The sequence below is a fragment of the Vicugna pacos genome, unplaced genomic scaffold, assembly GCF_048564905.1.
Source record: "Vicugna pacos unplaced genomic scaffold, VicPac4 scaffold_107, whole genome shotgun sequence".
Classification (NCBI taxonomy): domain Eukaryota; kingdom Metazoa; phylum Chordata; class Mammalia; order Artiodactyla; family Camelidae; genus Vicugna; species Vicugna pacos.
In genome coordinates, this window is record NW_027328787.1 from 258,965 (window position 1) to 285,510 (window position 26,546).

A 26,546-nucleotide genomic window follows, 5' to 3' on the forward strand; every position below is an offset into this window, starting at 1 on the left:
TAGGATTCAGTATAGCCTGCTAATAACTCTGCAGTCAGATCTTGAAACCCTGATGAAGAGGATTATTTATTTTCTTTCCTTATATGATAGTATTTTACTTTCAAAATTCTGAGTTTTCTGTTCTTGGAGGAATTTTTTTGGGGTTTGGAGAAACAACTTTGCTCTTACCATCTTTGTGACCTGTTGCTATATGCATCTCACCTGTCTTCTGTCACTTGTGAGGCGGTTCCATTTGTGACCCTGTCCGGGTTATTCATGTTATAAAACATAAAATCTGTAAAAGTACAGAACCCTTTTACTCCGAAGACATTCCACAAATACTCCTTTAATCTGGGTGTGGTTTTAACAAGACACAAACATTAGAACATATACTTGCAGGTTGCCAGTGCAAAATCCCCAAATGAATAGTCTAGCTCAACATCTAAAATCTTTCTTATCTACCTTGGATATGTATGGATAAGTGAAGCAGTTTGCTAAGAACCCAAGACCAGGTTTAGGATACAGGGTGATGTAGCTCAGCGGGTCCTCCCAAGCTGATGCTCTGCCAGAGAGTGGGGTTGAGGGGAGAGGGCGTGCCCTGCCCTCCATGAGCTGACAGTTTCATGGCAAACACCTTCACAAGGTGAAGAAATTGGAGTTTCTTCTATGAACAGTGGGTCTGAAAAGAGCCCAAAAAGCATGGGAGTGACACAATCCCATTTGTCTCAAGTAGGGGAGAGTGGCTGTGGGGCCACTTGGGAGACTCGTGAGTCCAGGTGGGCAGTGTTGGTGGCTTCCACTTGAGCGGTAGGATAGTGGGTAAAAGCGAACAGATTGAAGGCATGTTTAGATGGTAAAAAGAAAGATTTAAAGCTGTCTGTGAAGGTAGGATGGAGTAAGGCCCAGGTTTCTGGGTGGATTAATGAGTTAAATGATGGTCCTGCTGTGTTCTGAGGAGGGAAAGCTGCAGAGGGATTTCTGGGGGAAAACTGATGAGTTCAGCTGTGGGTAAAGTGAAAGGTTGTTAGATGTGTGGTCTGGGATCTCAGGTGAGAGCCAGTAGTGAGTAGGGAGAGGGGAGAGAGACTTTCAAATAATTTTATCTTGTGAACATACATATAAGGATGAGTAATGACACACTTAACCCCTCTATATTCTGTATTTAAAACCCAGTAACATTTTGCTATATTGGTTGCAGGGGTTCTTAATTTTTTAATACAAATAAAATAAATAGAAACAAAATAGTGGAGTTAATGAATATCTTAGAGTTGATGTGTGTCCTTGTATGTATTTTGATTTCTCATCTTTATAAACATAATCTACAAAAAGTTAACTTGCCTAGAATAAGAGTTAAACACAGGGACATGACACACTCTGTTGGGGGTTGAAGGTGATATCTTTGGCAAATTATATAGCCTCTCTTTGCCTTTGTTGCATCTTCTGTGAATGCCCCCGTGCCCCTCATCACAGCTGATTTCCTAGACTAGAAGTTGGGAGGGAGGCTGCTGAAGGGAGTAAGAGGTGGCAACTGCTAGGAACAAAGAAGACAAAGACAAAAACAGATTAAAGCCGAGAAACTGAGTCCTAATACCCTCAAAGGAAAAATAATCCCGCAGTGTTTTGAGCCACTTATCGTAAGGGAAACAAAATCACGTGGATCCAAATCTCTTGAGCATATGTGTATTGTGGGTGGGAGGGTATCATCAGAAAAGGGTTGAGAAGGGGCTTTTTGGTTTCCCTTAACGTTTTCAGTAAGAATGGGGTGCAGAAGCAAAAACCACCCGCTACACAGTAGAAGGTGTTGTTTTGTGCGAAACTGACCAAAGTTTGGAAACCAGTCATCAGTGGTGCTGGGAAATGAAGAGGCTTCTGGATTGGGTGGGGCACTTGCTGTGACTTCCAGGTGACCTGCTGGCTCTGGTCTGTGAGGCGGGCAGTAGGTTTGCAGTGTGACCTGGGCATAATCCCTGGCTCTGAGGCTGCTGGTCTGACTAGCAGACCTGGGCAGATGCAGTCCTATTGGGGCATCTCGCGATGTGGCCTGGGACACCTGCCATGCTGAGGGCGAGAGGAGGGATCCCCTAAGGGGGTGTCCCTGTGAAGAGTAGAAACGTCCTCCTGAAGGGGAGGAAGAGCCTCTGAGCAGCGGGCCGGATGCACAGGCAAGAGCAGCCTGAGCACGGAGATTTCGGGGACCTGGAAGTCATAAAGTGGCCCGAACAGCCTTGTTCCTGAGAAACTGGAGGGAAAAGATGCTGCAAATGCAGGCTAATTTCAGACCCTGTGGTGGGTCATGAGTGATAGGAAAGAACTGCTCAGGCAGGCACGAAAGAACCCTGTGGTTGTCCCAGTTGGGGCGTCACACCAGAGGGAGGAGCAGAGTTATAGACTTTGTCACTTTTTATCTGTGTGACTTTGAACAATAACACCCCACCTCTCTCTCTATATATCTTCATCTGTAAAGTGACAGAGTGACAACTCGTGTCATCAGAAGGCTTAGTTTAGCTCTGATCCTCATTGTCCAGTCCTGTCAGTGCTGCCCTGCAAGGTTCTGCAGTGGGTGCTCTTACCCTGAGATGGGAGGGCGTAGAAGGGCATTGTAGCACCCGAGGGCAGGAAGGGGTTGCTTTAAAAGCAGACATGTAGCCTCCTGCAGCTGCAGACCTACAGGCAGTTTGGTTTATGGTCGTGGAGAGGACTTTGGAGGTCTTAGCATCGTCTTAAGACTTGTTTTCCCTTGTGGACCTGATTTGCCTTTGCAGATTAATGTTGAAGATTTGGGCTTCTGGCAAAGCTGTTTTCAGAGATGGGTATATATGTAACATATAGTATAAAATGAAAGGTTTTATTTAATATTTGGGACTTTGTAGCTGTAGGGAACAGCTCTGTTGGCCTGGTTTCCACGGAGGACACTAGCAGTCGTCAGAGCGTGCGGGAGTGCAGGCAGCCTGCAGTGCTACTGCGGGGGTTCTCCCCAGCAGGACGCTCTGCTGAGTTGACTCTTCTCTGAGTTTGGTTGGCAGAGGAGCAGACAGCAAAGTAATGAGTTCTGGTGGGATTGTATAATGACAGGAAGAAAGAGGGAGCCGTAGTTCTTAGGGACTACTACACTCTTTTGGTTCCTGATCCAGTGTGTCCCATTACACAATTGATGAGTTGTGTCTATTCTGGGACTTGATTGAAATAAACGTGCAGCCTGAATATTAAGAGTTATATTTTATTTGTCAGAAGGACTCGAGCCAGGATGACCACCTCTAAGAACACTCTGAGGGACTGCTCGCAAGAGTAGGGGAGAAGCTAGGATTATATAGGAGCTTTACAACAAAGACCAGGTAGTCAGGACAATAAAACATTGCTTGTTATCTAAAGAAAGCCAGGTATCTCAAGTTCATGAATTTAATGCTTTTCAATATATGGGAGGAAGCCAACATTTGGGCTGACTGAATATATACTTTAGACAAGCACCTAGCTATCTAGGGCCAGTAATCTTCCTTTCTTATTCTGAGTCTGCTCAGAGGGCACCATTGTGAATGGCTGCAGGCCTGTCTTCACTGGGGGGTGGCGGCAGCCGCTGATGACTTGTTTTCAGCATTCTTTGTTTAGTGACATGTTTGCAATATTTTCATTCAATTTGTAGTGTTTTCATTCACAGAAAATTATGGTATTACCCTGATTATGGATAATCTGGAAGCTTGGAATGGAACCGAGATGGAATTACTGCAGGTAACTTCTACTTTAATAAGCCATGTGTAAACATGAACACGGAGGAAGCATACAAAAGGATTCGGTGGTGAATGGGAAGGGTTTCTGCACGTTACAGAAGAAGGCAAGGCAGAATTCTTCTTCTTTGTGGGCAGGTATGTGAGTCCAACTTTCCTTTCTGAAGTGCTTTCTGAGAACTGTTTATGGTAATGAACCATCATTGACAAACGGTGACACACATTGCATTTAAGAGCTGGCTGGCTTCAACTTGGGTATTGGACAGGTGGAATTCATAGGCAGTGGTCAGGTGGATGGGACAGAGATGGAGCCCAGGCCTGGGCCCATATTCAGGTTGAAATCGCCATTTACTCACCATAGCGCCTTGGACTTGAATGTAACCTCTCTTAAACTGATGGTGAGTCTGTGAAATGGGCATGATAGTATTCGTTACTTCCTGGGCTTGTTGTAAGTTCTGAAGATTATTATAGCACACATGAAGCACTTAACACACTGACACTTAGCAGTGTACACTTTGTTCGACCACCACGCTTGGTGTGTGTCAGAGCCTTAAAGGCAGCATGTGTCTGTTTAGGATGCACTGGTAGCCCCTTGGCTACTTTGTGAATTTGGTGATTTCCTTTAATACTTGTAACTCTGTGTGCCATGGGCAGTTATTTTTATGGACAGATGAGGAATCTCAGGGTAAAAAAGACTGTGTAATTTGCCCAAAGTCAGACCATAATTTTGTGTGCAGGGGCCTCGGTTCAGCATGGGCTCCTGGGCCTTCTGCTCTCTCCGTTCAGCACCAGAGCCAGATGTGGGCTCGGTTGTTTCCCAGCCCAGAATATCCGGCAGGCCACAAGACACACCTGGTCCTGTGCTGCTTGAGCAAAATCTCCGGAGGAGAGGCAGTTACAAAAGGGATAAACATAAAAACAGACGACAGCAAATTGTGATCAGCTCTGAGAAGGAAAGGAACACGTCTGGCCGTGCAGAGCTGGGAGCTTTCCCGTCGGGGCTGCTCTGGGGGCGCTCATCTCAGCTAAACAAGCTGTGCTGCTGCACCAAGGCAGGAAGGCAGGGCGCGTGTGGCCAGGTAGACAGGGCCTCGTTGATCGTACTCATTCCCTATTAAGTGGCAGGTGTCACAGGCACTTAACTAATAAACAGACGTTGGCCAGAATCATCACGCATTTTGCTTGGTAGTTCTATTGGCGCCAACTTTGAGAGGAGGTCATTGAAGCTGGGGAGTTTGCTGCATGCCCGTGATTACCATGGAAATACCCCCACTGGTCTTTCAACCTAGACTGGTGTGGCTGTCATGTCCCAGCCCTGTGAATGGCATCGTGCAGCTTCTCCCAAGTGGCCCAAATGACTGACATTGATATGCTTAATTCGTAGGAAATGGTATGTGGCAATAAGAGAAAAAGGTAGTAAGAAATTGGAAAACTAGAAAATAACCAATTCTTCCCCTGCTGGGGGACCGTACCCTGTGTCTCTCACCCCACTCACTGCCTGTCACCTCCTCCCTGCCGACTCCGTGTTCAGAAGCCACTCTGAGCCTTTGAAGAACATTTTGCCTCATGACACTGTTGACTAGGACCTGCGACCTCTCTGTCCCTGGTTAACTCTCTCTTCAAAGCCATTTAAATTTCTTGCAGGCTCCTCCACTCAAATGTAAGAATAGCCCCTTTAAACTTCTTGATGCAGCTCCTTAATGAAGATCTTGGGAAGGAAACCTAGCCAAAACCTGGGAGGTATTCACAGAGTGAATGTAACCTGAGCATTTTTTGACGTTCAGAATCAGAGCGGTGGGAGACACAGGAAGGCCTTTTTAAGTTAGAAAGTGGAAAGAGAAAGACTCAGGATGTTTCAGACTGAAACATCTCGGTCCCAGCCAGCAAGGCACCTGCATTCAGGATGGTGTGTGGGGAGTGCAGAGTTCTCAAAAAGAAAGAAGTGGTGGGATGGCAGGGAGGACATTTAGGTACTTAACTGGGGAAGGAAAAAGTTGGCTGAACAATTCATGGTTGAACAAGAGGATTGTGACATGATGTGCTTGTATTTTGGAGAGAAGGGTTTTGTGGAGCCAGGCCTAAGGAGAAATCTCTCTGACTGGGGAGTCAGCACAACAAAAAAACACAGAGAACCAGGCAGACCCCATGGCCCCTGATGGGGGAGAGGCTGCCCACCAATTGGAGACCTGGAGGCTGCTTCTGTCCCTTAGCTGGGGTCTCAGACCTCACTTCACATCCCAGTCCTGTTGATACAAGAAAAAATATGTGGGGCATGAGAAGGGCTGTGTCCCAGGCTTCCGTTGAGCCCCTGGGATGTGCCCCACCAGATTTTGTTCCTTGGCTTCATGCAGTAAAGAATTCAAGAACAAGCCAGTGTTGAGTAAAGGTAGATTTATTCAGAGAGATACATTGACAGGCATGAGAAACGTCACGAAGTATGGGGGTTTGATGCTCAGATTAAAAGTAGGCACACACTCCACAGAAATAGTATGGGCCTTCTCCGAAGAGGTAGAGAGAGGGGTTCCTGGGATGTGGCTCTGTGTTGCTCCTTTTCTTGGGCTTCGTGGTTTCATATGCTAATAAGTAGAAGGACCAGCCTTAGGGCAAGGGGCTGGGATTCCAGGGAGTTGGCCATTTTCCACCCTTTGACCTTTTGTGGCTAGCCTTGTGACTGCCATGGTGCCTGGGGCCGTGTTATTCACCATGTTACTATTACAATGGGTGTATAATGAAGCTCAGGATCTACTAGAAGTTAAATCTCTTCATCCTGAGCCTCAAGACCTATTGCGGGTTGAATTCTTCACCATTTTGATGTTAATTGCTGTGGTCTTTCTTGAATGGCTTGCTCTGCCCCCTTCCATCCTGTCTCACTGTGATGACACAGAGAGAGCAAAGGCCGGGCCCTGCGTGTGTTCCTGCATTTAACAGCGGGAGATGTGGGGTGGGCTGAGGATGACTCTGAGTGGTGAGAAATATGTTTCAGATTTTCCCACATGAGACATGGGGACCTGCCAGCAGCCATCGCAGATTTATCTCACGGGCATTATCGCTTGTGTTGTTACGGAAACAACAGGCCAGCCAAGAAATAAGCAGCACTCAGAGGGTGGGAGTACTGAGATTTATTATGCCAGCGGGCTCAGAGGGGCTTCTGTTCCCAAGCCCTGAGCACATCCAAGACGTGCACATGAGGTTTTATAGGGTTAATTACAAGTATGGGGCTTTTAGCCAATAAGGCTCAAACAACAAAAAGCAAGGAATCAGTACACTGAAGCTTATCAATTTGGAACAGATCACGTTACTGACAATTGTTGACCTTGGATTTACGAGTTAGCTTGTTAGCCCAGTAAACTGACACTGAACTTCAGATTTACGAGTTAGCCCAGCAAAACTTAGATCAGTAAACCGACATTTATCACACTTAGATTTGTGACTTAGCTTGTTAGCCCAGCTGGGGTTTTTGTTCACAGTGTCATTCATCTTTTCTATTTTCCTTTTATTTTTAAAGTATTTAATCCAAATTTAATATCAGGATTTTTTTGGAAAGAAATTTCTCTTTTTCTTTTCTTTGGGGCTCTTTTGGGGGGTAGGAAATTAGGTATATTTATCTGTTAGTGGAGGCCCTGGGGCTTGAACCCAGGACCCTGTGCACACTAAGCACACGCTCTACCACCTGCCCCATCATCTTTTTCTTTTTGCTTTAGCTGCCAAGAATCTTACAGCTGAATTTCTAGTCAGCCTTTAACACTTGCCCTGACTTCATGGAATCCATTTTTATGAGTTTACCTCCCCCTGGTTTCATTTAAGTATTGAATCTCCATTTTCTCTTCACTCTCAGTTTTGCCTTTTTGTTGTTATGGTTGTTAAGCTGTGTTTAAAAAATTGTTTAATTTCTCTTTTAGCAGGAGGCTGAAGTAAATAAATATGTAAACAAACATCACACTTAAATGCTTTTATATATTCTAAGCTGTTTAGTAGTTAATTAAAAACCAAATTGAATATTAAAGGGATAACATTTTTAAATTATTTTTTAATTTTTTATAAAGACATAGCTGATTTAAAATATATGTTTCAGGTGTACAATAGATGCTCCATTTATAGTTACTGTAAAACATTGTCTGTATTCCCTGTGTTGTAAGATACATCCCTCTAGAGTGTTTACATTACATGTTGCAGTTTGTATAAGAAATTTGGGTAACGCAGAGTCTGGGACGTGGCTGTGGCTGACCCAGGTTCACGCAAACCCTGCCTGTCAAAGCTCAGGCCTTCACTCCTGTCTGCAGGGGAGCGAGTGGAGGCAGCTCTCATCAGCGCTGGCACCACACTCTGAGTGGCAGTGACAGCAGTGACTGTGTGTGGACGTGAAAATTGTTGTTCCAAGAGTTTTACATGCTTTTCTGCATTTAATAATTACAGCCCTCCTGTGAGGAAGGTTTTAAGTTTTTAATGAATAATACATTTTATTTTGATATTGATAGACTTCAAAACTCCGGAAAATTTACAGGAGTAGTACAATAAATGCTTAGATACAGTTCACCTTAAAGGGCACTATTTGCCCTTTTGTGACGGGCTTATTTTAGCATAAATTTTCAAAGTTCATTCATATTGTAGCCTGAATCAGTACATTATTCTTTTTGTTTGATAATATCCTTTTCCTTTTTTTTCGTTTTTGGTCTATTTAAAAATATTTTCATTGAAGTCTAGTCAGTTTATAGTGTTGCATCATTTTCTTGTGTACAGCACAAAACTTCAGTTAAATAGGAACATACCTGCATTCATTTTCATATTCTTTTTAAACATAAGTTACTATAAGTTATTAAATATATTCTCCTGTGCTATACAGTATATACTTGCTGTTTATTGTATACATACTCAGCATCTGCAAATCTTGAACTCCCAATTTATTCATTCCACACCCTCTCCCCTCTGGTAACCATAGTTTGGTTTCTATGTCTCTGTGTCTGTTTCTGTTCTGTAGATAAGTTTATCTTTTTGTTCCTTTGTTTTTGTTTTTTGTTTTTTTTTGTTTTAGATTCCACATGTGAGCGATCTCATATGGTATTTTTCTTTCTCTTTCTGGCTTATTTCACTTAGAATGTCATTCTCCTGGTCCATTCATATTGCTGCAAATGGCATTATTTTATTATTATTTTATTGCTGAATAGTAGTCTATTGGACATATATACTACAACCTCTTTATCCAGTCGTCTGTCAGTGGACATTTAGGTTGTTTCCATGTCTTGATATTGTAAATAATGTTGCTGTGAACATTGGGGTGAAAGTGTCTTTTTGAATTACGTTTCCTTTCGGATATATGCCCTGGAGTGGGTTTGCTGTGTCATCTGGGCCCCCAAGGTTTTGTCTTTTGAGGAACCTCTATACAGTTTTCCACAATGGCTCCACCAAACTGCATTCCCACCACAGTGTAGGAGTGTTCCCAATTCTCCACAGCCTCTCCAGCATTTAGTGTCTATGAACTTCTGAATGATGGCTATTCTGACTGGTGAAAGGTGATACTTGTTTGCAGTTTTGATTTGCATTTCTCTGATAATGATATTGAGCATTTTTTCATGTGCCTATTGGCCATTTGTATGTCTTCATTGGAGAAATGTTTCTTTAGGTCTTCTGCCCATTTTTGGATTGAATTGTTTGTTTTTCTTTTTTATCAAGTGTAAAAGCTGTTTACATATTCTGGGAATTAAGCCCTTGTCACTTTCATTTAATGCAACTATTTTCTCCCACTCCATAGGTTGTCTTTTTGCTTTAATTTTTGTTTTCTTTTCTGTGCAAAAGCTTGTAAGTTTAATTAGAACCCACTTGTATATTTTTGCTTGTATTTCTATTGCTTGAGTAGACTGCTCTTGGAAAATATTGTTCAGATATATGTCAGATGTTTTGCCTATGTCTTCTTCTAAGAGGTTTATAGTGTCTTGTCTACAGTTTTAAGTCTTTAAGCCATTTTGAATTCATTTTTTTGTATGTTGTGAGGGGGTAGTCTAACTTCATTGATTTACATGCAGCTGTGCAGTTTTCCCTGCACCATTTGCTGAAGAGGCTGTCTTTGCTCAATTGTATGTTCTCACCTCCTTTGTCAAAGATTCAATTACCAAAAGTTTGTGGGACTATTCTTGGTAATTTTGTTTATCCATTCATTGATGGATGGATATTTTTAGTGACTTTTAGCTACTCTGAATGATACTGCTATGAATATTGATGTGCAAGTTTTTGTGAGAATACATTTCCATTCTGTTGGCTGTACAGTTGGCCCACCATATCTGTAGTTTCCACTTCATGGATCCAGATGGCTGATTGCAAAGGGACTTGATCATCCTTGGATTATGGTATCCAGGGTGGGGGGTTCCTGAAACCAAACCCCCGAGGACACTGAAGGATGACTCTACATGTAGGAGTGGAATTGCTCAGCCACATAACTCTAACCTTTTGAGGAAACATCGGGCTCTTCCAAAGAAGCTGCACCATTGCCCCTTTCCAACGGCTGCATATTGAGGGTATCCATTTCTCTGCCTCCTGACTGACACTTGTTATTGTCCATGTTTTGATTATAACCATCCTAGTGAGTTTAAAATGAGATCTCATTTTGATTTTGATTTCGCTAGTGATGCTGACCATCTTTTCAGATGCTTATTGGCCAATTGTGTATCTATTTAAATCCTTGGCAAATTAAAAAATTGGGTCGATTTTCTTTGTATTGTTCAGTTGTCAGCATTTGTTTTATATCCTGGATACTAGTCTCTTATTAGATATATGCTTTGCAAGATTTTTCTCCTATTCTGCAGATTGTCATTTCACTTTAATTTTTTTAAACATTAAAACAATTTCTTTATAGGGGAGGTAATTAGATTTATTCATTTTGTTTTTCTTCCTTAGCACGCACTCTATCATTTGAGCTACCCCTTTCCCCTTTCATTTCACACTCTTGATGTTGTCCTTTGTAACAAATGATTTTAATTTGATGAAGTCCATTTTATCTATTTTGTTTTATCACTTGTGCTCTTGGTATTGTATCTAGGAAGCCATAGCCTATCCTATGACCACAAAGATTCATACTATGTCTTCTTTTAGAAAGTTCATATATTTAGTTTTTACGTTTCTGTCTGTGATCCATTTTGAATTAATATTTGTTATATAAAATACGGGGTCCAGATTCCAGATTCATTCTTTTGCCTTCAGATACCCAGGTGTCTCTGCTCCATTTGTTGGATATACTATACTTTCAATGGAGTGTTGTTGGCACATTTCTGGAAAACTGACTGTAAATGTAAGTTTCCCCCCAGGATTTTTTATTGTGTCTCATAGATTTCTGCATCCAAACTTATGACAGAAGCATAATGACTTGAGTGCTATAGATTTGCTGTAACCTTTGAGTGAGTCCTCCAAATTTGCTCTTCTTTTTCAAGATTGTTTTGGCTGACCTGGGTCCCTTGCTTTCAATATGAATTTTGGGATCAGTTTTTCAATTTTTGCAAAGAAGTCAGCTGGAATTTTGATAGGGATTCCATTAAATATGTAGATTACTTTGGGAAGTCTTAACATTTTTAACAATATTTTCTACCATTGCATGATCATGGGATGCCTTCCATATATGAAGATATTTTAAATTTTTTTTGGTGATACTTCAAAATATTCAATGTACAAATCTTGTAAACTTTTGTTAAATGTATCTCTCATTTTATTTTTTATGCAGTTGTAAATGGAACGGCTTAGCTTCATAAGGGTGGGACTATATATATCAATTTATTTATTTCTAGGATTCCTACATAGCAAATACCCTAGGTTTATATTTGCTACATTGATCTATCCACAATTCTTCCCACCCCCGTGTCATAAGAAACCAAGACCCAGCTTAAGCCATCTGAACACCTATGTGGAAGTGAGAAATGAGACCTTTGGGTGGGGTTTGTGTAGATGATACTGAGATCTTATTCAGGATGGCTTCATCTTAATTTCTTTTAAACAATCCTTTCAGAGTACATAGTCAGATACATTAGGAAAATGCTGTTTTGATGTGCGGAGGAGCTAAGACTATAATTTTCAAGTAATTTCTAGTGAGAGTGTTGTACTTGAAACATAATTTGCATCAATCTTTGAAGATTTATGTTTCAGGAGCTTTGAGTAAATAATACCTGTCTTTATTCAATAACTACAACTAAATGCTCAAGCAACATGTAAGAGTTTGAGCAAACTGCTCCCGCCCCGTAGTGCTGGTTGGTTGCAGCTGTAACTGGAGTCAGCGCTTACCTTGCCCAGTACACTTGTGCTGATCTGCTCAAAACAGTTCGTCCAACAGTTTGTCGGTAGTCTTTTAGACAAAGCCATAAAGCATTGATTTAAGGTTGCTGGAATGTAATCTATTCTTATTAATATTAAGTAAGCACATATTGAGTACTTACTGTATGTTGGGAATTGTCCCTCAGCCTCACATGAATATTACTTCTAATAAAACCTCTCATATTTCCCTGTTATTTGCACTTTACAGATAAGGAGACTGAGGATTAGGTCTTCTCTCTTTTGGGGGGAGCTCATTATCAATGATGGGAAGTTGTAAGGAAAAAGATATTGATTCATCCAGAGAAAATATTTTTCTGAGATTCAGTATTGAAGAAGGTAACCACTGAAGAGGGTGATCATTGTTTGAGTGAGACGAGCCCCGGGTTGTACGGAGTCAGCATCCCTGTCCTGGACGCTGCACGTGTAGAGCTGCGTGGTGGGTGAGGCGGCGCGGCCGCGCAGGGAAAGCGGATGCCGGGCCGTTGGGCTGTGCTCAGGCCCGGTGGGGCTTTCTCCTAAGAGCAGTGGACCGTCATTGACAGATTTTAAGTAGGCTAGTGCGATGCTCTCGTAGATCACTTTTGTCTTGTAGAATGCTTAGAAACATTTAGAAGGCTCGGCAGGAGGTGATGTGATGAGTCAGAGTAGGGTGGCTGCGAGGTGTAGCAGTGTTCAATTTTCAAGTGATTTTCAGTCCCAGGTTTGTGGCTCAGTAGCCGTGTCACTTTGGATGACACACCCAAGGAAGTGAAACAATTTATCTAATCAATAGAAGCAGTGATGTACCGAACTCCCAGGACTGCTGTGTAGATCCAGTGAGATAACGTGTGCACAGTGTGCAGCATGGTCCCCAGCACAGAGTCAGTGCTGAGGGAGTGCCAGTGAGTACCTGGTAGGACAGGTGTGGGTGGTGGATCTCGTTGACTGAGGAAATTTGCCCCTGAAGGAGGGGTCTTGTCACATCTGTGAGTGATTGGCCTGAGCTGGGAGAGGCAGGGAGACCTTGCCCCCGACCAAGGGCCCTGGGCAGGATGGCTATGGGAGGAACACCGTGAAGTTAGCTCTTTGCAGGTGGAGTTGGAGGTGCCCTTGAGACATCTAAGTGCAGTGTCACAATCACAGAAGTGGTCTGGTCCCGGGCTGTGCATTTTCCTGCTGAGATATTGATCTCTGAACGCGAAGACATACTTTACAGGACAAGTGAATAGTAGTATCATCTCTCATCAAAGCTCACATCTCTTTATTCATCACTCACTTTGCTAATTGGGTACTTACAGAACACACTTCACTGTCCTCCCCTGGGCTCAGGCTCCACAGAAAAGAGCTGGTGAGTCTCCCTCTTTTCCAGAAGAAGACACACTTAGCTGGTAGACTTCTATACCTCGCCAGACTTAGAATTTTAGGTTGTTGATTTAATTCTATTTTCTGTTGGTCATCTCCTGACAGGAGAGACGTTTTACCTCATGGTCAGTTTTCAATTAGCTGTTACTGAGAATTGCTGGTCTGATCCATAGTGTATTTATTCTATTAACTTTGTAGAGTACTTATCATTTTTCTGTCTTTGCTCTTTAATTTTGTTTGCCCCTTCAATTTTCTATCTTATTTGGGACCTTATTTTATTTTTTAATTAAAAAATGTCTATTAGCAGTTAACAAAACAAAAGCAAAGAAAAAATGCACATGATAGCTAAATTTAGAAAATATCTTGTGTGTTTTCTGTCTCAGCAATGGAGGGTTCTAGAAACTCGTGAAAAGCTTCATTACATAAGTTCCTTTAAATTCTGATTAAGAAATAAAACCTTCCTTCCTCATCTTTCAAGCTGCACAGCTAATTGTCAAGAAAGTGAGGGGAAATTCTCAGAAGCCAAGACAAACCAGAAAGCAGGGATTCTGGGAGATACGTGAGCCTTAGAAGCCCTGGGGTGCCGGTTGGCTCCTGAACTGAGTTTCAGTTGCCCTGGCAGGAGGGCAGGAGGTGAGCCTGTGGCCTCTCACACTGGGAGTTGGATGGCTGTTCTTATATAAGGCCAAACACATCCTGAGAATCCTGCTTTATAAAAGGTTGAATTAGAAAGAAAAGAATAAAAGCATTCCTCAAGGCAAGGAAGTAAGGAAAGTAAAATTTTTTGGAAGCGGGAAAAATAACATATCCAAAGTAAGGATTTAGTTTAAAGCTGTTCTGGCATGAGAGTGACCACAAACCCATGGCAGAAAATCACAGCTCCTCCCGGAAAGAGAAGGTGTGTTTTGAATGAATCAGTGGACAGCCATTCTGAAAAAGGCCTCCAGAGTCTTCTGGATCAAGATACTGGACTCAAACACCTCCCTTCCATGGTCTCATTTAAATAACCAGAAAGGTTTTAAAGGAAAGAAGCCATAATCATAGTTCTATTTATTGACATTACTTTATGCTAGGAATTCAAAGGTGACTATGGAGTTGTCTCCTCTTTTATGGACCTTACTTTCTATTTGACATAGTTGGGGAACTTGGTGGAGGGTGGTGTTAGTATGTTGCAATTAACCAGGAGAGGAGTTTAAGAAAGCAGTGAAGGGTTGGTGACATTTTTCGCTGAGGACAGTCCTGTTCAGTTGGCTTGTAATTACAGGCTCGTTGAGTTGTCACTGGAGGGAATTAATCTTAAGGAATTTGGACTTAGCTCAGGCCTCTTCAGAATGGACAAGTGAACCTGGAGAAAGACAGTCAAATCTGTGCAGACATTGAAGTTCACTTCAACATGTGGTATCCATGAGCCAAAGATAGGACTAGTAGGCAGCACTTCTTGAGGACAGAGGAGTGGTTTTTAAGGTTCTTCAAGAATGAATCCCAAGGTACCGGGATGGCCAGTTGTCAAACTGTGACTTTGCTCTTTGGACGGTGTATCCACCAAGGGTATTGGCCGTTTATAAGTTTCCATTTCTCCTTAATACATGTCAGGTTATGAGGACGTGGGCATAAACGTTTCACACCTTGTCAAGGTGACTTTGGGTACCTGCCTAGAATCATGGGCACAGTTGCGGCTGCGTCATACATCTTGCCGCACATCCCGCTCCCCGGCTCCGTGATCACGGCAGAGTGGTTCCTTATTGAGCTGTCCATCTCCTCTGTGACATCGTAACCAAACAAAAGATTGGAGAGTATTAGCTTGGCTTTTTTCTTTTCTAACATTCCCTTCAAATTATGATGACTGATAGTGGACCCAGTTACGTTTGCAGATGATTTACAAGTAGGGCTGTCAGTACAAACCTTGTAATCCCCGCTGTGTGATCTAGAGAAGAAAGTTACACTCTTTCCAAATTGTTTTGATGCACTTATGTGGGAAAATGATGTATGTTTGAATATGTATTTCCTCTCTTACTCATCATGGCTAGAGATGAATATTTGTAGACATGGAATGAGTACTCTGTATTTGAACTGTATGGTCCCCTAAATTCTCCCCAGCTTTTTAAAGTCATCACTGGAGTGCTACCTCCAGAGTGCCGCAAAGCATCCAACACTGCCTGCTCTTCGGACACTGTAAGTTTCCAAGTTGGAGAAGGCTGCTGGCTGGTGAGGCAATCTCTCGCACATCTCTGGTTGGGTGATGTGAGCTGAGAACACAAGAATTGGCAGACAGTAACTAACCACGATCACGTCCATTTCTGGAACACTCATGGAGGATTTTACACCTATGCTAGTGGAATACGTTATTTCATTTAGTTTTCCCAAAAATCATAATTAGATTTTATCACCTGTATTAAAAAGGAAACTGTCAAAGCGAGTGACGTGCAGACTTTGGACTGGAACACGGGTCTTTCTGATCCCTGTCTCTGTTCCCTCCCCGGCCTATCCTTGCAAATGACCAGGAGACTCTTCCTCTGTCTTGAGTTTCCCTCTGATGTTACCGCTCTCTTTGTTTCTAAGAGAGGAAAACAAGTCTAAACTTACTTTCCAGTTGGAAATGGAATGGAGAGTTAACGTTGGAAGCCGGGAGAATCTGTCCTGTGATGAAGTGGTCTCCGAGCCACTTCCACTGGGATGTCACATCACTGTCTGGGCCCCTTGCTCAGCCTGTGCACAGGTGACAGCGCAGTTGTGCCGAGCAGTCCTCCCGGACAGGGCAGTGGGTTGGAAATGAGTTTGGGGATTTGGTTTCATTACACAAGTTCCTGAGGGCCTTGACCTGGCACTTCGAGTGGGAGCATTCCCTGTCCCACAGACTGTGCTCTGGGCCCGTGCAGACCTGACGTGGCCTCAGCCTGAGTCTCAGGGCCCGTGGTGATGAGGAGCATTTTAGCCCAGGATCTGTCGGAGGCTCTGAGACTACTGGGCTGTGGGACTTTGTCCAGGATGATAATAATTCCTCCCTGAGTTTCAGATTTCCTTGCCTGTGAGCCGGGGTAGTAGTTGTTTCTGAGATGATTGTAATGATTCAGTAATGGGCGCAGCGTGTGCTGACAGGTAGCTGGGTGCTTTAGGAGCAGAAGTCGCAATCACTCTGTCAGCCTCTCCCTGTGCGCTCTGTGCTTTGAGAAGTTGTGTGTTTGGTGAAAGTCCCGCCCAGACCCTAGGGTCTAGATGAACTGTTGTTCCTTTACTTTCCCTTCCTTTTCCTCTTTCCCTTCTCTGTGTCCCATGTTTAGGTAGCAGATTCCTCTATTTCAGGGAATACGGGCTTTTCTAGTAAAGGGACAGGTGGAATGCGGAGAGGTGGGGCCCAGAGGGGGTCTGGAGTGTCTGCACAGTGCTGCTTCCCTGCGTTTCTGCATCCGATCCCATCAGTGCACTAAGTCAGCCTTCCTCTTCCTTCCTGTGTCATCGGGTCTCTGTTTTAAGGGAAAACCATTTTTATGGGTCTTTTTTCACTTACGTGTTTCATTCAGATGCTTGTTGCTTTTCTCCCTGTGCTTCAGCGTTCCGAGGAGAAAATTCAGCCGTGCAGCATCCTCTCCGAGCTCTACGAGTTGATCGGCTTCCACTGCAAGTCCACCTTCTTCAAGCGGGTGGCCCCCGTGCGGCACGCGGCCCCCGGCATCCCGGAGCCTGGCGGGAAGGCCTGCTCCCGACTCCTCCTGCGGACACTTCCTGGCTACAGTCTGTCACTGGACTTGCAGGACTTCAGCAAATGTGTTGGAACTAAAACATTGCTTCAGCCCCATTAACCATGCCTGGTTTGGGCCCTGCTGTCCTGCCTCATCAGGGTGAATCTTGATTCATTTAGAACAGGGCTCAGCAGACTTTTCCTTTCAAGGGCTTGGGGGTAAATATTTCAGGGTCTGAAAACCTCCTGATCTCTGGTGCAGCTGCTCAGCTCTACTGTTTAGATGCCAGAACAGCCAGATAGTCCACACACCCATAGAGCTTTATTAACAGCGGTGGCTGGGGCTGGATTGGGTGTATGAACTGCAGTTTGCCCCCACAGCCTCCTCAATATTGACACCTGCACCAGAGTGTACATTTGTGACAATGGGTGAACCTACACTGACATGTCATCATCACCCATAGCCCATAGTTGACACTAGGATTTACACATTGTGTTGTGCACTCTGTGGGTTTGGACAGATGTACAATGACATGTATCCACCATCACAGCATCATACAGAGTCGTGTGTCTTAGTGACCTTAAAATGCTCCGTGCTGCACCTCATTCATTGCTCTTTCCCCTCTAGCCTCTGGCAGCCACTGATCTTTCAGTCTCTGTGTTTTTCCCTTTCCCAGAACACCATACAGTTGGAATCAGACAGTTGCTGAAACTTCCCAGATTGGCTTCTTTCACTTGGTAATATGCATTTAAGGTTCCTCCATGTCTTTTCATTCCTTGATAACTCATTTCATTTTAGCACCAAATAATAGTCCATTTTCTGGCGGGACCACAGTTTATTTATCCATTCACCTACTGAAGAAGAGCTTAGTTGCTTCTGAATCCTGTTGAGTATGAATAAAGCTGCTATTAACATCTGTATGCAGATTTGTGTGTGAACATAAGTTTCCATTTCATCGAGTAAACACCAAGGAGCACAGTTGCCGGATCATATGTTAGAATTACGTCTAGCTCTGTAAAAAATTGCCAGACCGTCTTCCAAAGTACCTGGGCCATTTATCATTCCCACCAACAATGCATTATAATTTCTGGTGCTCCACATCCTCACCAGCATTCGGTGCTGTCAGTGTTCTGCATTTTGGCAGTTCTGACAGGTGTGCAGTGGTATCTCGCTGTTTCAGTCTGCATCCCCTTGATGACAGGTGCTGTGGAGCATCTTTCCAAAGGCTTCTTTGGCATCCAGATTTCTTCTTTGATGAGGTGTGTGTTCAGGCATTTTGCTCATTTTTTAATCAGGTTATTCATCCTTCTTGTTGAGTGTAAAGAAATTTTGGTATATTCTGGATTTCAGCCCTTTATCAGTGTGTCCCTGCCCTTCACCTTCAGTGCCAGAGTTGTCCTTTGGGTCTCAGTGGAGTGTCAGATCTTCAAAGAGATTCCCTGTCTTCCCTCAGCCTAAATACTGTCCTTGTATTTTTCACTTTCAGTGACTCATTTTGTTCTTTTTAAATAGCATTTCCCATAATTTGTAAGTATATTAAAGACAAAAGGGCAATGATTGAACACCGCCTGCCCCACCAGGCTGTGTGCCCTGTGAGAGCAGAGGCCCTGTCCCCACTCACCGTTTCCCATGACAGCACATGGCACATGTCCATGTAAAAGTGTGTAACGTGGGGCCAAACCTGATGAGCAGCTATGACGACATGTGTTGTCTACCATTTATTGAGTAGACTTTGTTTCTGATCTTAATTATTAAATCATATGAATGAAACATGGTTGTTTTGAAAAATAAAACAACAAAGCACACCTCAATGTGATTGGTAAATTCTACTTAGATTTCTGACCCAGGAGGGGATGTTCACCATCATTTTGTGGAGGAGGTTGGGAAGGTAAAGTAAGAGAGTGAGATCAAATAAAGTAAAAATGATAACAGTCAGTTGGCTTTATTTTCACTGAAATAAAAGTTATTTTAAACCCTATCTCAGCTGTTGTCCTGTTGTTTTAAACATTTCTCATAGAATTAAATGGAAGCCCACTAAACCCTGAAAGGGAAACTGTGTGCTCAGGTCCTGAAAATTGTTTGTCTATTTCTTGAGATACAAATTTCCCTGCTGGTTACAGAAATACGAGGCGGGAACACAACAGTGCACTGCATGTGTCTGCCGGCTTCACGGGCTGCTCAGTGTCAATTTCATTTTCTTGGGTTGCAGTTTAGGACGGATTTCCATGAGAAATATTGCTCAGACTTTTCCTGAATGAAGGATTGAATTTTCCACAGGAAATATTATGAAACAGAGTGACAAGGCACAAGGGTTTCCCATAAAAGAATAGTTGATATAATAAACTCTCACTATGGTGAATACTTTTAATAAAAGCAAGTTGAAAATTTTATCACTAGGTCAAATGGCACAAATCCGTCTGAAGAAAAAAGATGCAAATTTTATAGAAGAAGTGGTTTGAATCAAGTAGAAATTATGATTTCTACACTATTTGTTGTAAGAACTTATACTCAGTCTTATCATAATTGCCGGTGGTAGGAAGTGGATCATTATTTATTTATTAAAAAAAATTCACAAGGTGCTATTTGCCCCATTCTTGATGCAGCAGTCCTGTGGTAAGATAAGTTGGGACATTTAGGAAACTTAGCTAGGTTTTCCGGACATTGATTTCAGCCACTTTATATTTACTACAATCTCTTCTTTTGTGTCGGCATATGGTCCATACATAAATATGGGGAGGAACAACCTCCAACTCGGTTTTAGAGTGCAAACCGCATGAAATTCAAACCGGCACTAGGAAACAGACTGAGAAACCACAGTAAGGGTTTCTCCTGCAACCCGTTCCCTTTGTGCTGGATGAACGAAAGTCTCTCCACATGCTCAGTTCTGAGAGATAAGTGTGTGTGAAAGCCGTCCTTCACCTAGCTTGAAGGGAACACAAAGTTTCTTTTCAGTTGCCAACTCCACTCCATACATATATATGGGGAGGTACAAGCTCCAACACCGTTTTACAGTGAAAACGGCAGGCACATCAAACCGGCGCTAGGAAACAGACTGAGAAACCAGAGTAAGGGTTTCTCCTGCAACCCGTTGCTTTTGTGCTGGATGAACGAAGGTCTCTCCACATACTCAGGTCTGAGAGATAAATGAGTGTGAAAGCCGTCCTTCACCTAGCTTGAAGGGAACACAAAGTTTCTTTTCAGTTGCCAACTCCACTCCATACATATATATGGGGAGGTACAAGCTCCAACTCGGTTTTACAGTGAAAACGGCAGGCACTTCAAACCGGCACTAGGAAACAGACTCAGAATCCAGAGTAAGGGTTTCTCCTGCAACCCGTTCCCTTTGTGCTGGATGAACGAACGTCTCTCCACATGCTCAGTTCTGAGAGATAAGTGTGTGTGAAAGCCGTCCTTCACCTAGCTTGAAGGGAACAAAAAGTTTCTTTTCAGTTGCCAACTCCATTCCATACATATATATGGGGAGGTACAAGCTGCAACTCGGTTTTACAGTGAAAACGGCAGGCACTTCAAACCGGCACTAGGAAACAGACTGAGAAACCAGAGTAAGGGTTTCTCCTGCAACCCGTTCCCTTTGTGCTGGATGAACGAAGGTCTCCCCACATGCTCAGTTCTGAGAGATAAGTGTGTGTGAAAGCCGTCCTTCACCTAGCTTGAAGGGAACACAAAGTTTCTTTTCAGTTGCCAACTCCACTCCATACATATATATGGGGAGGTACAAGCTCCAACTCGGTTTTACAGTGAAAACGGCAGGCACTTCAAACCGGCACTAGGAAACAGACTGAGAAACCAGAGTAAGGGTTTCTCCTGCAACCCGTTCCCTTTGTGCTGGATGAACGAACGTCTCTCCACGTGCTCAGTTCTGAGAGATAAGTGTGTGTGAAAGCCGTCCTTCACCTAGCTTGAAGGGAACACAAAGTTTCTTTTCAGTTGCCAACTCCACTCCATACAAATATATGGGGAGGTACAAGCTCCAACTCGGTTTTACAGTGAAAACGGCAGGCACTTCAAACCGGCACTAGGAAACAGACTGAGAAACCAGAGTAAGGGTTTCTCCTGCAACCCGTTCCCTTTGTGCTGGATGAACGAACGTCTCTCCACATGCTCAGTTCTGAGAGATAAGTGTGTGTGAAAGCCGTCCTTCACCTAGCTTGAAGGGAACACAAAGTTTCTTTTCAGTTGCCAACTCCACTCCATACATATATATGGGGAGGTACAAGCTCCAACTCGGTTTTACAGTGAAAACGGCAGGCACTTCAAACCGGCACTAGGAAACAGACTGAGAAACCAGAGTAAGGGTTTCTCCTGCAACCCGTTCCCTTTGTGCTGGATGAACGAACGTCTCTCCACATGCTCAGTTCTGAGAGATAAGTGTGTGTGAAAGCCGTCCTTCACCTAGCTTGAAGGGAACACAAAGTTTCTTTTCAGTTGCCAACTCCACTCCATACATATATATGGGGAGGTACAAGCTCCAACTCGGTTTTACAGTGAAAACGGCAGGCACTTCAAACCGGCACTAAGAAACAGACTGAGAAACCAGAGTAAGGGTTTCTCCTGCAATCTTTTCCCTTTGTGCTGGATGAACGAAGGTCTCTCCACATACTCATGTCTGAGAGCAAATGAGTGTGAAAGCCGTCCTTCACCTAGCTTGAAGGGAACACAAAGTTTCTTTTCAGTTGCCAACTCCACTCCGTACATATATATGGGGAGGTACAAGCTCCAACTCGGTTTTACAGTGAAAACGGCAGGCACTTCAAACCGGCACTAGGAAACCGTCTCAGAATCCAGAGTAAGGGTTTCTCCTGCAAACCGTTCCCTTTGTGCTGGATGAACGAACGTCTCTCCACATGCTCAGTTCTGAGAGATATGTGTGTGTGAAAGCCGTCCTTCACCTACCTTGAAGGGAACACAAAGTTTCTTTTCAGTTGCCAACTCCACTCCATACATATATATGGGGAGGTACAAGCTCCAACTCGGTTTTACAGTGAAAACGGCAGGCACTTCAAACCGGCACTAGGAAACAGACTGAGAAACCAGAGTAAGGGTTTCTCCTGCAACCCGTTCCCTTTGTGCTGGATGAACGAATGTCTCCCCACATGCTCAGTTCTGAGAGATAAGTGTGTGTGAAAGCCGTCCTTCACCTAGCTTGAAGGGAACACAAAGTTTCTTTTCATTTGCCAACTCCACTCCATACATATATATGGGGAGGTACAAGCTCCAACTCGGTTTTACAGTGAAAACGGCAGGCACTTCAAACCGGCACTAGGAAACAGACTGAGAAACCAGAGTAAGGGTTTCTCCTGCAACCCGTTCCCTATGTGCTGGATGAACGAACGTCTCTCCACATGCTCAGTTCTGAGAGATAAGTGTGTGTGAAAGCCGTCCTTCACCTAGCTTGAAGGGAACATAAAGTTTCTTTTCAGTTGCCTACTCCACTCCATACATATATATGGGGAGGTACAAGCTCCAACTCGGTTTTACAGTGAAAACGGCAGGCACTTCAAACCGGCACTAGGAAACAGACTGAGAAACCAGAGTAAGGGTTTCTCCTGCAACCCGTTCCCTTTGTGCTGGATGAACGAAGGTCTCCCCACATGCTCAGTTCTGAGAGATAAGTGTGTGTGAAAGCCGTCCTTCACCTAGCTTGAAGGGAACACAAAGTTTCTTTTCAGTTGCCAACTCCACTCCATACATATATATGGGGAGGTACAAGCTCCAACTCGGTTTTACAGTGAAAACGGCAGGCACTTCAAACCGGCACTAGGAAACAGACTGAGAAACCAGAGTAAGGGTTTCTCCTGCAACCCGTTCCCTTTGTGCTGGATGAACGAACGTCTCTCCACGTGCTCAGTTCTGAGAGATAAGTGTGTGTGAAAGCCGTCCTTCACCTAGCTTGAAGGGAACACAAAGTTTCTTTTCAGTTGCCAACTCCACTCCATACAAATATATGGGGAGGTACAAGCTCCAACTCGGTTTTACAGTGAAAACGGCAGGCACTTCAAACCGGCACTAGGAAACAGACTGAGAAACCAGAGTAAGGGTTTCTCCTGCAACCCGTTCCCTTTGTGCTGGATGAACGAACGTCTCTCCACATGCTCAGTTCTGAGAGATAAGTGTGTGTGAAAGCCGTCCTTCACCTAGCTTGAAGGGAACACAAAGTTTCTTTTCAGTTGCCAACTCCACTCCATACATATATATGGGGAGGTACAAGCTCCAACTCGGTTTTACAGTGAAAACGGCAGGCACTTCAAACCGGCACTAGGAAACAGACTGAGAAACCAGAGTAAGGGTTTCTCCTGCAACCCGTTCCCTTTGTGCTGGATGAACGAACGTCTCTCCACATGCTCAGTTCTGAGAGATAAGTGTGTGTGAAAGCCGTCCTTCACCTAGCTTGAAGGGAACACAAAGTTTCTTTTCAGTTGCCAACTCCACTCCATACATATATATGGGGAGGTACAAGCTCCAACTCGGTTTTACAGTGAAAACGGCAGGCACTTCAAACCGGCACTAAGAAACAGACTGAGAAACCAGAGTAAGGGTTTCTCCTGCAATCTTTTCCCTTTGTGCTGGATGAACGAAGGTCTCTCCACATACTCATGTCTGAGAGCAAATGAGTGTGAAAGCCGTCCTTCACCTAGCTTGAAGGGAACACAAAGTTTCTTTTCAGTTGCCAACTCCACTCCGTACATATATATGGGGAGGTACAAGCTCCAACTCGGTTTTACAGTGAAAACGGCAGGCACTTCAAACCGGCACTAGGAAACCGTCTCAGAATCCAGAGTAAGGGTTTCTCCTGCAAACCGTTCCCTTTGTGCTGGATGAACGAACGTCTCTCCACATGCTCAGTTCTGAGAGATAAGTGTGTGTGAAAGCCGTCCTTCACCTAGCTTGAAGGGAACACAAAGTTTCTTTTCAGTTGCCAACTCCACTCCATACATATATATGGGGAGGTACAAGCTCCAACTCGGTTTTACAGTGAAAACGGCAGGCACTTCAAACCGGCACTAGGAAACAGACTGAGAAACCAGAGTAAGGGTTTCTCCTGCAACCCGTTCCCTTTGTGCTGGATGAACGAATGTCTCCCCACATGCTCAGTTCTGAGAGATAAGTGTGTGTGAAAGCCGTCCTTCACCTAGCTTGAAGGGAACACAAAGTTTCTTTTCATTTGCCAACTCCACTCCATACATATATATGGGGAGGTACAAGCTCCAACTCGGTTTTACAGTGAAAACGGCAGGCACTTCAAACCGGCACTAGGAAACAGACTGAGAAACCAGAGTAAGGGTTTCTCCTGCAACCCGTTCCCTTTGTGCTGGATGAACGAACGTCTCTCCACATGCTCAGTTCTGAGAGATAAGTGTGTGTGAAAGCCGTCCTTCACCTAGCTTGAAGGGAACATAAAGTTTCTTTTCAGTTGCCTACTCCACTCCATACATATATATGGGGAGGTACAAGCTCCAACTCGGTTTTACAGTGAAAACGGCAGGCACTTCAAACCGGCACTAGGAAACAGACTGAGAAACCAGAGTAAGGGTTTCTCCTGCAACCCGTTCCCTTTGTGCTGGATGAACGATTGTCTCTCCACATGCTCAGTTCTGAGAGATAAGTGTGTGTGAAAGCCGTCCTTCACCTAGCTTGAAGGGAACACAAAGTTTCTTTTCAGTTGCCAACTCCACTCCATACATATATATGGGGAGGTACAAGCTCCAACTCGGTTTTACAGTGAAAACGGCAGGCACTTCAAACCGGCACTAGGAAACAGACTGAGAAACCAGAGTAAGGGATCTCCTGCAACCCGTTCCCTTTGTGCTGGATGAACGAACGTCTCTCCACATGCTCAGTTCTGAGAGATAATTGTGTGTGAAAGCCGTCCTTCACCTAGCTTGAAGGGAACACAAAGTTTCTTTTCAGTTGCCAACTCCACTCCATACATATATATGGGGAGGTACAAGCTCCAACTCGGTTTTACAGTGAAAACAGCAGGCACTTCAAACCGGCACTAGGAAACCGACTGGGAATCCAGACTAAGGGTTTCTCCTGCAACCCGTTCCCTTTGTGCTGGATGAACGAACTTCTCTCCACGTGCTCAGTTCTGAGAGATAAGTGTGTGTGAAAGCCGTCCTTCACCTAGCTTGAAGGGAACACAAAGTTTCTTTTCAGTTGCCAACTCCACTCCATACATATATATGGGGAGGTACAAGCTCCAACTCGGTTTTACAGTGAAAACGGCAGGCACTTCAAACCGGCACTAGGAAACAGACTGAGAAACCAGAGTAAGGGTTTCTCCTGCAACCCGTTCCCTTTGTGCTGGATGAACGAACGTCTCTCCACATGCTCAGTTCTGAGAGATAAGTGTGTGTGAAAGCCGTCCTTCACTTAGCTTGAAGGGAACACAAAGTTTCTTTTCAGTTGCCAACTCCACTCCATACATATATATGGGGAGGTACAAGCTCCAACTCGGTTTTACAGTGGAAACGGCAGGCACTTCAAACCGGCACTAGGAAACAGACTGAGAAACCAGAGTAAGGGTTTCTACTGCAACCCGTTCCCTTTGTGCTGGATGAACGAACGTCTGTCCACATACTCAGTTCTGAGAGATAAGTGTGTGTGAAAGCCGTCCTTCACCTAGCTTGAAGGGAACACAAAGTTTCTATTCAGTTGCCAACTCCATTCCATACATATATATGGGGAGGTACAAGCTCCAACTCGGTTTTACAGTGAAAACGGCAGGCACTTCAAACCGGCACTAGGAAACAGACTGAGAAACCAGAGTAAGGGTTTCTCCTGCAACCCGTTCCATTTGTGCTGGATGAACGAATGTCTCCCCACATGCTCAGTTTTGAGAGATAAGTGTGTGTGAAAGCCGTCCTTCACCTAGCTTGAAGGGAACACAAAGTTTCTTTTCAGTTGCCAACTCCACTCCATACATATATATGGGGAGGTACAAGCTCCAACTCGGTTTTACAGTGAAAACGGCAGGCACTTAAAACCGGCACTAGGAAACAGACTGAGAAACCAGAGTAAGGGTTTCTCCTGCAACGCGTTCCCTTTGTGCTGGATGAACGAACGTCTCTCCACATGCTCAGTTCTGAGAGATAAGTGTGTGTGAAAGCCGTCCTTCACCTAGCTTGAAGGGAACATAAAGTTTCTTTTCAGTTGCCTACTCCACTCCATACATATATATGGGGAAGTACAAGCTCCAACTCGGTTTTACAGTGAAAACGGCAGGCACTTCAAACCGGCACTAGGAAACAGACTGAGAAACCAGAGAAAGGGTTTCTCCTGCAACCCGTTCCCTTTGTGCTGGATGAACGAACGTCTCTCCACATGCTCAGTTCTGAGAGATAAGTGTGTGTGAAAGCCGTCCTTCACCTAGCTTGAAGGGAACACAAAGTTTCTTTTCAGTTGCCAACCCCACTCCATACATATATATGGGGAGGTACAAGCTCCAACTCGGTTTTACAGTGAAAACAGCAGGCACTTCAAACCGGCACTAGGAAACCGAATGGGAATCCAGACTAAGGGT

At 44.0% G+C, this 26,546-nt stretch overlaps 1 protein-coding gene across 4 annotated transcripts in view; it reads left to right on the forward strand.

The window, feature by feature from the left end:
• The window catches only part of LOC140694882 (trafficking protein particle complex subunit 9-like), a 230,532-nt gene extending 213,132 nt beyond the window's left edge, over positions 1-17,400 (forward strand). For all 4 annotated transcript variants that reach the window (XM_072957906.1, XM_072957907.1, XM_072957904.1 and 1 more), the window contains 2 exons: positions 3,632-3,702; positions 16,874-17,400. In XM_072957906.1, coding sequence (XP_072814007.1) covers positions 3,655-3,702; positions 16,874-17,122 — 297 coding nt within the window. In that variant the 5' untranslated portion in view covers positions 3,632-3,654 and the 3' untranslated portion in view covers positions 17,123-17,400. The remainder of the gene's footprint in view (positions 1-3,631; positions 3,703-16,873) is intronic.
• Positions 17,401-26,546: the final 9,146 nt, after the last annotated feature.